Source organism: Ascidiella aspersa, chromosome 8 (genome assembly GCF_963924565.1).
Source record: "Ascidiella aspersa chromosome 8, kaAscAspe10.2, whole genome shotgun sequence".
Lineage (NCBI taxonomy): Eukaryota > Metazoa > Chordata > Ascidiacea > Phlebobranchia > Ascidiidae > Ascidiella > Ascidiella aspersa.
In genome coordinates, this window is record NC_139454.1 from 20,800,546 (window position 1) to 20,813,269 (window position 12,724).

Sequence of the window (12,724 nt, forward strand, 5' to 3'; positions counted from 1 at the left end):
ACGTCAAACGACCCGGATTCATTGTGCCCCGGTGTGCCGGATTAAGACGCACGTGTGACGAGCCGAATGTGAACGATTCCGGGAAACGAAGCGATTAAAGCTTTTTAAGCACGTTTTTTTCCTACAATGATATAAGGCAACACATAATCTCCACAAACCCCGCCAAGTCCTTTCTGTTGGCTCACGGTGATTTTTTTCGTCGTAACAAGTGGTTATTTTCTTGAGATTTAAGGTTTCAAGTAAAAAATGCTAATTTTTAAACCAATCGCTGTTAACGCCACCCAACCCTACCACAAACATTAAAACTTACTATTTTAAACTTTAGTTTATCTTTGAATTTAACCCTATACATTTACTTAAAATTTGGCAAGTTTGCCAAAACCATAACAAATCTTTATAGATTGGCGTGTTTCTGTTGAAAGGGTAGCCGTAGATTGGTGTTGAACCTACTTTATGGGTTCTGATGAATTCATTAAATATGATTTCGTTATCTAACGGAATTTAACCAATATTTTTACTACCTTATTGCTACCTTTCAAACTGAAACGTCTACCCGACCAACATGCAAGCTAAATCAACATGTTTTATCCCTTCCAAACCTAATTTACGGACTTCGATCATTTTTTTAATCGGTATTGCAGGGGACTATAAGTTTAAATAATTACGTTAGTTATCAAAGATTTTATTGATTATATTAAATACATAAGATTCTACAAATCTAACAAATCTAACATTTTACCCAATTCAGTATTTAAAAAATGTATAATTTTTCTTTTTTTTTATTTCTTTCGTAGGTCCGTGCAAAGGGTTTTCCCCTTCCGCCCATGCATACATCGCCTTTCTGCGTGACGTCATCAAACCTCACTGTTACGTTGAATGACGTCAACGACAACGCCCCCATTTTCGTTCAATCGGAGTACACCTTCCACGCGGCCGAAAACTGGACAAGAGGTTGGAACTTTTTTCATATTTTCGGCGTTTTTTTTTGTCTGGTTCACTCGGATCTTAAATTTTTTTAAAATCAAAATTCTTGAAAACGAATAGTTAAAAAATTAGAAAAGTTGAATCTAAACCAGTGGTTATCAACTGTGGTGCCGCGGCACCCTGGTGTGCCATTTCTAATAGCTTCTTGATACAACTATATTGTGTAAGATTGAATACCATTATATCAAATGACATTTTCCTCGATGTTTTAAATTGATTGTTTTATTCCAGTTCCGTTTAGAGTTACATTTCAGTAAAATACTCAACGAAAATACCAGTCGGGGTGCCGAAAATCTGTTTATTATTTTTGAGGGGTGCCGTAAGCCATAACAGGGTGAGAATCACTGGTCTAAACAAACTATCAAGATCGGAACAGACCTTCACCTATGTCAATTATATGCTATACCGTTTTAACTGTGATTTCCTTTTCAAATTACAGACAGTTGGATCGGCAACGTGCACGCAAATGACCTTGACAGCGGTCACAGGGGTCGGGTGGACTACTCAATTCAAATCCCGAACACCAAGTTCTACATCAACGCAGAGTCAGGTGAGATGACTTCAAGTTCTTGTTTTGGCGATTGTATGAGGAGATATTTGATGACGTAGTTTCGCTGGCAGATGTGGCACACTTATAGGTTGCTAACAACTAAAGTATAAAATTTCTCCCTGAAATTGTCACTCAAAACGTCTGTTAAGGTTGTTTGTTTTAACCCCAGGAAAAATATGAAGGCAGCCAAAGATACAAATTAAGTAACCAGAATGCCGGGCTTGAACCCTCTTTTCGGCCATTTTTTAAACTCCTTTTAACTCTATGAGCCACTCTTTTAAAACTCTTTTCAAATCTTCGATTCAAATTGGCCGCGGACACAAAGTTGCTTTGTAGAAAAAAAAATGGTTTGTGTGTATCAATCATTCTTGTTTGGGTTTACGAACGCTCACGTATAAGCCGTTGACGGAAAGCACAAAAGCTGCGCTGACGAAAAGTCCAAATTCACATAATAGCTGGCCTGCCCACGCGAAACACAAGGGTTATGTTTACGTGTTAATCAAACGTCATGTTAGGCACTTGATTCAGTTGTTATTAACCGCAAAAATCACAATCGCAGTCCGCAATTTGGCCGCCGCCCTCCTTTAAACGCGACGGGCTCGCCTTTTCCGGTTTTTTGTCTTGAGCGCCTTGACATAAGCTTATTTCGAATCTGTGCGCGGTTTTAATCACAGCCCTCCTTCAATTGGCCGCGTTTTTTTTCACGGATTTGTGGCGATGGCTTCACTCTTGAGTGTGTTTTTACGTGATTCGAGTGTGAATTTTCCCAATTGTCATTAAATCTAGGCAATCTGGGTAACTGAGTAAAACGGTATAAAAAACGTGTGCGGAGGCGCTTTCCAAACGTATTTTGTAAATCAAACGCCCAAGGGTCGCGTGTTGTTTGTTTTACTGTTAACACCGCAAATTAGGCAACGCAGAAGAAGCCAAATTAAGTAGGCTACTTAAGAGTTATTTTCTCTTCAACCAACATCAACAATTTTGGTTTACTTATGTTCTATAATAATCAACTGAACAATGCACTGTTATAGCGTTATGTTAAACCAAATACACACAATACACACAGAGATAGCGGGCCAGACAACTCTAATCTAGAAGCCGTTTCGCGTCTAAAATTTCTAAAATTTGAAATCATTTTTTTAAAATAAACTTAAAATATTTGTTACGCAACCTGACTAAAAATATTTTTTTATTTCATTTGTTTTGTTATATTTTAAGAGCAATGTTTAGCAAAGTCAGTATATAACCTATATTTGCAAACTATGCATTGGTTTGAATGACCGGCTTTCCAGTGTTGTAACGACTTAAGTCATGCACTTAAGTCACTGTTTTCAAATGATTTGACTTGACTTGAATCATTTGACCAAAATGACTTGACTTGACTAGACTTGACTTAAGTCTTTTGCACAAATGACTTGACTTGGACTTAAGTCATTTTGTCAAATTACTTTGGATTAAACTAAGTGTTTTTTATTAACATTTATCTCAAGTTTTGCCCATTAAACAGTTTTATTGCTGTATATTGCGTTTGTGTTATTTTTTGTTTTGTTTAATTGTTGCTTATAATCGGATGAGTTTACCAATTTTAATAGTTAAACAGTTTAGTTTTATGTCAATAATATGACTTGAAATTGACTTGTTCTCATAATGACTTGACTGATACTTGACTTGTTATTTTTGCAAAAGACTTAGATTTAAGTTAATACTTGACTGGGACTTAAGTCACGGTAAAATGACTTGTTTACAATACTGCAGCTTTCACAATAATTAAAACAAATTCTAAACAGGAAGAAAGTTTTTATTTAAAATTGATGTATTTCGTTTTACCTCAGGCGACATTTACATCGCTTCCCCGTTAAACCACGAGGTGGCGCCACGGTACACGTTCGGCGTCGAAGCAAGCGACGGACAATTCATCGCCCTCGCCGCTGTCTACGTCATAGTTGATGACGTCAACGACAACTCGCCCCAGTTCGTCATTCCGGGCGAAAGGCTGGCCGTTGTGACGCAACAATCGACCGGCGGTGAGTTCTAAAGGCCACAAGTCGTTTTGTATGACGTCATGTCTGTATCACGAATGTGTGGTTTTAGGTTTGATGGAGAGTTTTGACTTTTTGCTTGACTGAACACTAGAATAGTTAAACGAAAACCGCAAGCAGATAATTGTATATTGGATGAATCATAATGTAAAGTTGGACAAAATCATAACCTATTTTATGTGAAAATAACGAAATAATGTTTATGGAAGGACATTTCGAATCGGTCAGCAATCGCCAGTAAAATACCCTAATTTATTTTATCTTCGTTATTAAAAACAAAATAATAATGCTTACTATGAACAAATGCATGCAAGATCTTCGGTCACATAAATCAATTTACAGTCGTTTATCGAAGATTCTTCGCAACTTTACCCACAGAACGATAACATAAAATTGCGTTTTTTTCGTAAATATTGTTAAAGCGTTTTTTAAAAGTTTGAAAACCAAAATCAAAACTGAAGAATCAGAAGCCTGAAACAAATCCTAACTCTTATTTGAACAACCTTTTAAACTTCGGCTAAGCAAGCACGTAAAGTGATTCTGTTATACGACATCCTTCCCGAAATATACATTTATTCTGGCTGGTTTTGATAAACGCTAATCATGAGGTCATCAAAATCGTTGTCGTCTTTTTTCGAGATCAAATTAAAAAACAAAGCCGCGGGCCAGATTTAGTTGTTTGGCGGGCCATATTTTGCCCAGATGTGCTGCAACAGGTCGACTTAACATAAACAGTTTTACAAAAAAGCACACAATATAAAATACATAAAAAATTGCTGTATTTTAACAAAATTGTACCATAGTCGATTTAGCATATATTATAGTTTTGAAATAATTTTCCGCAGGCGAGTGGGTTGCTGATTTGCGGACCACGGACGCTGATGGACCTGATAACAACCGAATTACGTATTCTTTCGTCAGTGGTCCGACCTCGTTGTTTGAAATCGACGATTCCGGAACGGTCACGGTTAAAAACGCACTGTCGCAGGTCAGTTGACATGCACCTGAGTTACAAACATCTTCTAGAATCTTGTTTTAGAATAACAAATATGATTTAAAGGTAATTATGCTTTTTTTATTTTCGGTATAGGAGAGTGCTTTTTACATAAATTACTACTGTTTATTGTAAAGCTTTAAACGACCACACTTAACCTTTAAGGAACTAAGGCGTTAAACATTTCTATAGTTTATTTGGCTGAAAAATCCCATAGATCAAAACTAGCTTGTTCGGTAAATGCCTAGGCCGCTTTTCTACAATTCGCATCATGCAGACGTGATAGGCAGTTCCTAGTTATTCATGCCGAGAAACTCATTTTGTAAAAACAATGCAATTTAAGTTTTTAACGTGTGACAGCTTTTTTTATTTATTTTTAAACACATTTCTTTTTCAGACCAACGTCGGCATCAAAACCTTACAAGTGAAAGCAGAAGACAACGGCAGCCCGAAACGGTCAAGTGTAGCCACATTAAAGGTATTGTTACGTCAAATTTGACTTCTCCACTGTATTGTGATTTTATTTCTGGATAGGCTTCGCTTCGCCGGTAGAACGGCCACTTGGATAACTCGAATACCATTTTTTTTGCCTTTTTAGGTCAACGTTCGAAGTGCGTCACCTACTGAAAACCCTCATCAGTTTGATGCCAGCACTTTTGTTTTTCAACCACTGGAGGGCACTGTGCCCGGTACATTGCTGGGAAGGTAAAACTTTGATATGACATTTGTTGTTTAACTATCCGCATTGGTTAGAGTCCTATACCAATTGTTACACCCCTAATTTGAGAATCTTATACAGATTTATTATATAATCCTTTGCTTAAAGCCAAATTTATCAAATGCGATTATATAACAGTTTTCAAAATCATTTACTCTGCATTGTTATTTTTCGCAAATAAAGTGGTTTAATGGTGAATTTCTCAATGGACAAAACCATTGTTTTTTTATTTTTGTGCTGTTGCTTGACTTTAATAGATGACCTCCCTAAAAAACTCAAAGTTAAAAAAACCCGAGTAAAAATGCAGGATAATACATCAGTATATGGAAAAGGATTAATTCGCCTTATGGCAGGGTTCTTAAACTGAGGTCTACGGACCCCTTGGGGGTACATGAACTAGTTTAAGGGGGTCCATGAGAGCCTAATCGAAATATTAGTGTATATTGAAGAAGTAATTAAATTTTCAAAGAAAAAGTTTAATAAAAATAAAACATGTATTCAGACCCCATTTCACTTTCACATTTTTTGGACCGAAAACAGCAGATTTACTAAGTTCATTTGTATTGCGATGCGAATTAATGACGTCATTTCTAAAAACTTCTCCCCTAGCGTGGTCTATGAAAGCGAAAAAATGATTTAGTGGTCCGCGGTAAAATAAGTTTAAGAACCGCTGCCTTATGTTACTCAAAACGCGTCCAAGGCAAGGCACTAGCAACAAAAATATAAACAATAAAAAAATAACTACCTTGTTAAGTAAAAGATCCTATGGTGTTATGATGTCTTACAAGTATACGCTGTCCATCACCTTTCATACAATCTAAAACATTGTAAGAAAATCACCAAAGATACATTTTTCGTCGAAACCGCCATATTTTATTTCCAGTTTTGTCTCTGACGTCACAAACGGTCGTAAACGTCGTTCGGTGAGCTCCAACGTGACGTACCGGGTAACCGGAGGCAACCAGGACGGAGCGTTTTACGTCAACGAAACGAACGGTGACGTCACGCTTCAGACCGAGCTCAATTTCGAGTCGAGGGCGCAGTACATTTTGCAGGTAAAACTTTTTACACAGTTTGAAAAAAAAAGTTTTTGAAAAAAAAAACTGAAAAATAAATAATTAAAGAAAAGAAACCCTTGCGAGTTTGGGAGTCTTTGTTATTTTTGCCAAGCCTTGGTAGGAAAGCTTGTTGGATCTTCCTAATTTATGCTATTATTTGTAGGTTCAGGCACAATAAAATTATATACAACATGTTTTCCGTTGCAGAATTAGTGTTTTTTATTTTTATCTTTAAAAACTTACAGGGGAAGCTTATAAAGCAATAAAAAATATCTGTTTCAAACAATATTGGTTCATGCGACTAAATTTATACTGAATTGCTATCAGAAGTAGTACGCTGTTTGTCTCCTAACTTTCACTCGAAAACGCCAACAATCACCAATTCCATCCGTGTCCGTACAGGTTGAAAGAACCGCGCCCGACGGCTCCGGATCGACCATTCTCTCGGGACACATTAACGTACGAGACACAAACGACCACAGTCCCAAGTTTGCAAGCGGACGATTTGTGCTGAGTGTTGCCGAAGACGCCCCACTCGGATTCCTGGTAAGTTTCACAACTCTTTTGCAGTCTTAGGGCGGATCCATTTACTATTTCTCGTTGTCGGTTATACAAACGCAAAATTCCTGTCATTTTATCTCGTTTTATTTGCCTTTGCGAGGCGAAAATGATACGGATTGAAAACAGGAAGGTTTTGAAGTCTTCAAAGCCATCTGGCCTTAATGATTACTTATTAGTCATTCCAGATATTTTTGCTGTCATTTTTTGAAAGCAAAGTCAGCTGCCTTTTCCGAACTTTCCAAGTTGTTCATTTTTCACTAGAACACGCTTACAATTACCTAACTTGAAACTAACCCGAACCAACCACTGCAAGTGTATTTAATTGGCCTTTAGGAGCAATAGCAATATCCCGACTTAAGTTTTGTGTGCGTCAGATCCTTTTCGGTATTTATTTAGCTTTATGCCTAAAAGTTGACTAACAGATTTGATGGGTTTAACCTTGTTTGGTCAAAAATGGATTTAGCCACGTTTCGTGAAACTTATACACGTTGATGAACGGCTGGTGTCTGCCTGCCAAGCGATTAATTGTCACCTTGTCGTCATTTGCGCCACTCCCTGATTGGCGGCTGCCTCGCAACGACACAAACGCTATTATGACGTTTTAAGTGCCTTGTTTTGTCAGAATGCGCGCTTGGATGTTAAGTTCGGGTTCAGTCTTCGTACTGGAATGGGTGCAGCTCTGGCATTTTGCCTAAATAAAGTTCTATTGCGCCTTTTAATCTTCATTTGGCAATTTGATTTGCCTTCTACGCCTTGGATGGCTCATGGAAGATCACAATTATTTCAATGTTAGAAATACCCTTTTTCCGCAAATTTTAATTCATTGAACGCACGTTTGATCTGGTAAAATCCCCATACACTGATAAAAGGTGACGTCATATGTGATATGTACAGGCAAAAACAATATTGGCCAATTAAAACGGCTAAACTATCTTTAGACATTTGCGATAGACTTGTATTATTGCGTTAGACTAAAACTCTACGAAGACCGCAATTCGGATATTAAAGCTGGTGTCCCTTAAACCCAAGAGTTACCATACAATGGCCCGCGGCCAGATCCAACCCGCTGGTTTAGTTAATCCGATCCTCGACATATTTTCTTAATGTTAACAGATGCGATTTGCAACTAAATTTTGATGAAAATGTAAACTGTGCGACATTTTATGGACTCGCTACAGTTTTTATTGTGCAGCTATTTTTTATATTTCATATGTTCAAAAAAAAAAAAATGCTTAGTAATGGTGACGTCAGACGCCACAACTGTATTGAGTTCCAAATATTGAATACCGAAAAAAACTAACTGAGGGCCGAATTTTTCCAGGGCCTAAGGCTATAGCCTTAATAGTAAATCCAGCCCTGCCTGCAAGCCATAGTTAGGTGAGGGCACATGCCATTTATAACATCTCACGAACATTAAAATATTTTTTTTATAATTGTCAACCTGATATACATATTTTCCAGGTCCGTAGATTTAGCGCCGTCGACTCCGATTCGGGCGCCAACGGTCACGTGACCTACAGCCTGGTCAGTGAGAGTCCACTCGGTCATAAGCCGGCCTTCGAGATTGACAGCTTGACCGGCGAGTTGACCGTTGCGAGTAGACTCGACCGAGAAACAACGTGGGAATACGTCGTTGTTGTCAACGTAAGATGACCAATATGCACTTGGAAAAAATAACGATTTTTTTTAGTAGTGGTAAACATAATTTATTTAGTTCTGTTTAATCTGGCAGTATGCTTAAATTAAACAACTTACCAGATATGTTACAATCTAAATCTTATAAAAGCAAACTCAAAAGATTATTTATAAGGGAAAGTAGTTTAGGTGATGATTTTTTTTGTTTAGGTATTGTGTTTGATCTGGCTGTAAGCCAACAAGTTGCCAATTATGTTACTGTGTATATTGTCTAATATTTGTTCAAAATAATCTAAATATCATAATACAGACTAAAAATATGTCGACCTTAATTCCCGATTAGTAACAGAGGAATACTCTAGCAATTCAGGGCAGACACAATTATAAAGATCTTAAAATATATTATAATATTTTTATTTCGCCAACAAAAGGCGGAATATATTTGTTGGCGATGTACATATATATATATATATCTTTTCAAATGTTTTAATTTTGATTGACCTGAATTGCTAGCTTTGTTAGAGTATTCAGCTGGTCCTTAAATTTCAAGTTTATATTTTACTCGCTATGACTAGTCACTCGTTCAAGTGACGTCATATCTGTTACAATTACCAAAAAGTTGTTATTCACACAAAATCTTGTGTTAATTGAGCAACACGCCGCAGTTGTGACGCATTGACGAGAATTAAACGCTTTCCTTGTGACGTCATACAGGCGAGCGACGGTGGCATACCCCCGCGCTTCTCCACGTCATCAGCGATCGTACTGGTTCGTGACGTCAACGATAACTCGCCGCTGTTCGGCAGCAGAGAGCAGGCTTATGTTATGGAAGACGAACCGGCCGGCTTTCCCGTGATGTGCCTGGTGGCCTCGGACCCAGATTTGGGCCCTAACGGCCGGGTCCGATTCCGCCTGGTCTCAGTGGCCCCTGGCGCCGGTGGAACCGGGATATCCCCTAGCTCAGAAGAGGAATTGTTCCACGTTGATTCCAGTACCGGTAAGTCGGGGATGTTTAAACGCCCGAAAACTCTTAAAAAGTGCGACGTCAAATTGCTATTTTATCGCCAGGTTTCAGGGTGAAACAACTATTAATTCCAATTAGATGAAAACAAATGTGAATCTTCTTAAACTCAATTTTTTTGTTTCTGGCCGAATTTTGTTGTCCGCTCGTTTATAAAATCCCAGGCTACGTGTAAGCATTTGTATCAAAAGAAAACTGTTAATTCTAAAAAATAACGTTTTGGTGCACAACCGAAAAACGAGATTTTCATGGCTTTTAGCTGAAAAATGTGTTCCAAAACTCATTTTTACGTTTCTAACCGATTTTTGTTGTCCTTGATTTATTACCTTTTCGGTTTTTAAATGCATTTTTATCCAAATGTATACTATGCGATCTAAACAATGCGATTCCGCAGGCGTGGTTTCGCTAGCTGGCAAGCTGGATTACGAGAAGTCGACTTATTTTCTGCTCAACGTTTCCGCCACTGACCTTTCTGCAAGCCAACAGCGCACAACATACCAGGTTCGTCGTTTGAATTATACCTTTAAATTATTATCCATGATAACTTAAACCTTCTGAAAGCAGTAAAAACCCTATACAAGCTCGGTTAAAACATTGCTCGCAAAAAGTGTTTTTTTTCACATTTAATTTCGGTAGTTGGTTATTTGTCCTACATCTATGTTTTTGAATATTATCTGCAGTAGAAGTCGATGTTGGTTTTATTTTTTCACAATACAGAAAAACCTTTGTAATAGCTTAACAACTATTATGACTATGCATTTAGTGGTTTAATTTAGGATAATATATATTTATATTCTACACAATTTGCAGCTGTAACTGAAAATACATATGTTACGTTATGCAAAACAACTTTTTTCTTAAACCAGTTTCGTGTTATATTTTTTATCCAGACCGTCGAAATCCACGTCATCGACGTGAATGACGTCACACCCCAGTTTTTGCTTTCCACTTACGAAGCGGAAGTGACGGAAGAACAAGATGGCGGCGTCGTGGTTACCAGGGTAACAGCGATCGACGGGGATTCAGGTGAGTTTGTGAAGGTTTTACAAACTTTGTTTCGAAGTATAGGTTTTGAAATTGTTTCATAACTTTACGAATTTTCAACTTTCACAAAACAAAACTTTCGATTGAACTTAAAAACAGTAGAAACTTACTTTACTCTAAAATGTAATAAGCGAGTTAATATTCTTGTAAAAACTTGGTTTCGAAGTATTTACAACTTTCACAAAACAAACCCCTAAAATGTAATAAGTGAGTTAATATCCTTACACGTATTGTTTCTTGATTTTACTTAAGCTGTTCTGTTCTGGTCCACAGAAACCTAGAGATCCTTTATTTCAAGTTTAAATTTTACCCGCCATGAATAGTTCACCCGTTCAATTGACGTCATATCTGTTACAATTACCAAAAAGTTGTTGTTCACATAAAACCTTGTGTTAACTATAGGCAACACGCCGCACACGCGAAAAACCTAATAATTTAAACACATAAAAAGACAACAATTTAAACATTCTGTATAAAAATATTGACTCGTACAACGCGGTATTCTGGCTATTAAAAACCGAAAAAACAAAAGACTGCAAACCACACAGAACCAGCACCGAGCCAATACATAAGTGTGTCAAATAACTTCCCCGGTTTACATGTACATTAATTTATATTTGGTTTCAATGCGAAGCCAAACGACATCATTGTAGTGATTGAGAAAATTCAATTAATATAACTTAAACATACCAGTTTTTTATGCTACAGTATATAAGGCGAAAATTTGATTGAACCGTAATCAACTCAATTACATGCGATTTTTTGTTTTTTCTGAGTAGGTTTTAAGTGAGAAACCTTCGGATAACACAACATAGGTTAACTGACTATATTACTTCGTACGGTAACTGATCGCACTATGCTATCGTAACTAATATCACTATACTATCGTACCAACAGTAATGCTACCACTTGCGATATAATATTGGCTGCACCCCTGTGTGGACATAATTCGAACTGCGAAATAACCTTTGTTCTAATTCTTAACCAACATTTCCTCAACCTATATGCAAATCGATTTGCATAGGCTGCCAAAATGTTGGTTAAGAATTACAATTACCAGAGGAGCTGTATTTTGGATTATTATTACTTATTATTACTTATTATTACTATGCCTGGTAGAAACGGTTTATATCAGGGTTTTTTTAACTTTTTACAGCGGACTTCTTATTTTTTTGGCTCGCGTGGACCACGGTATGCAAAAGAAATGCCCTCATAAATTTACGTCACAATACAAATAGACCTAATAAATCTGCAGATTGCGGTCCAAAAATGTGATAGCGGGATGGAGTATTTAATACATTCAGTGTAAAACCGTTTTATTTTTAATTAACCTGTTTCCGTTGATAAATTGATTACCTTTCAAACATACACTAATATTTTAATTAGGCGTTCATGGACCCCCTAAAACTAGTTCAATGGACCCCAAGGGGTTCATGAACCCCAGTTTGATAACCCATGGTTTATATGATCTTTGTTCATCTGCGCAGGCGAGAACGGCCGACTTACGTACCACTTGCAAGCCAACACGGAGAGCGAGGCGTTCGCCATTGACCAAGAAACTGGGGTTATCACCACGACTCGGCCCTTGGACAGAGAGAAGGCCGACTCGCACAGACTCACTGGTATGAGCTTCCAAGAGTTGTGGGCTGGGTTGCAATGACTTAAGTCAACGACTTGACTTGACTTATGGGCACTTAAGTCACTGTTTTCAAATGACTTATCTTTACTTAAGTCTTTTGGACAAATAACTCGAGTTTAAAAGAAGTGTTTTCATTAAGCATTTTTCTATAAAATTGCAAAAAAATTGAAAGTTTTGCAAATAAAACAATCTACTTGCTATAAATGTTGCGTTTTATGTTATGCTTTTAAAATATTTTATTTAATAAATGACACTTGAAAGTCGTGCTCATCTATTACTAGTCTTACCAGCTTGTCTAAACAACTATACTTACGACATTTTTTTCAAAAAGAATGAATGACACTTTATATTATGTGTGTTTTCAGATCCTAGTGTAGCCCGCTGTTACAACAATGACTAATAATTACCCACCCCTGATCTAGGACAATAATCCCGCGTCTTTTTGTCACAAATGGGATTAAAAATATATATATTCCTTCTA

The 12,724-nt window shown here is 37.2% G+C and overlaps 1 protein-coding gene across 1 annotated transcript in view; it reads left to right on the plus strand.

Moving 5' to 3' along the window:
* Positions 1 to 12,724, plus strand: part of LOC146136803 (protocadherin-16-like) — a 94,902-nt gene that overhangs the window by 52,474 nt on the left and 29,704 nt on the right. The window contains exons 16-28 of the mRNA XM_083396255.1: positions 795 to 951; positions 1,424 to 1,534; positions 3,367 to 3,558; positions 4,419 to 4,561; positions 4,965 to 5,045; positions 5,166 to 5,272; positions 6,169 to 6,340; positions 6,746 to 6,889; positions 8,366 to 8,548; positions 9,254 to 9,536; positions 9,955 to 10,061; positions 10,451 to 10,586; positions 12,092 to 12,226. Coding sequence (XP_083252381.1) covers positions 795 to 951; positions 1,424 to 1,534; positions 3,367 to 3,558; positions 4,419 to 4,561; positions 4,965 to 5,045; positions 5,166 to 5,272; positions 6,169 to 6,340; positions 6,746 to 6,889; positions 8,366 to 8,548; positions 9,254 to 9,536; positions 9,955 to 10,061; positions 10,451 to 10,586; positions 12,092 to 12,226 — 1,951 coding nt within the window. The remainder of the gene's footprint in view (positions 1 to 794; positions 952 to 1,423; positions 1,535 to 3,366; positions 3,559 to 4,418; positions 4,562 to 4,964; positions 5,046 to 5,165; positions 5,273 to 6,168; positions 6,341 to 6,745; positions 6,890 to 8,365; positions 8,549 to 9,253; positions 9,537 to 9,954; positions 10,062 to 10,450; positions 10,587 to 12,091; positions 12,227 to 12,724) is intronic.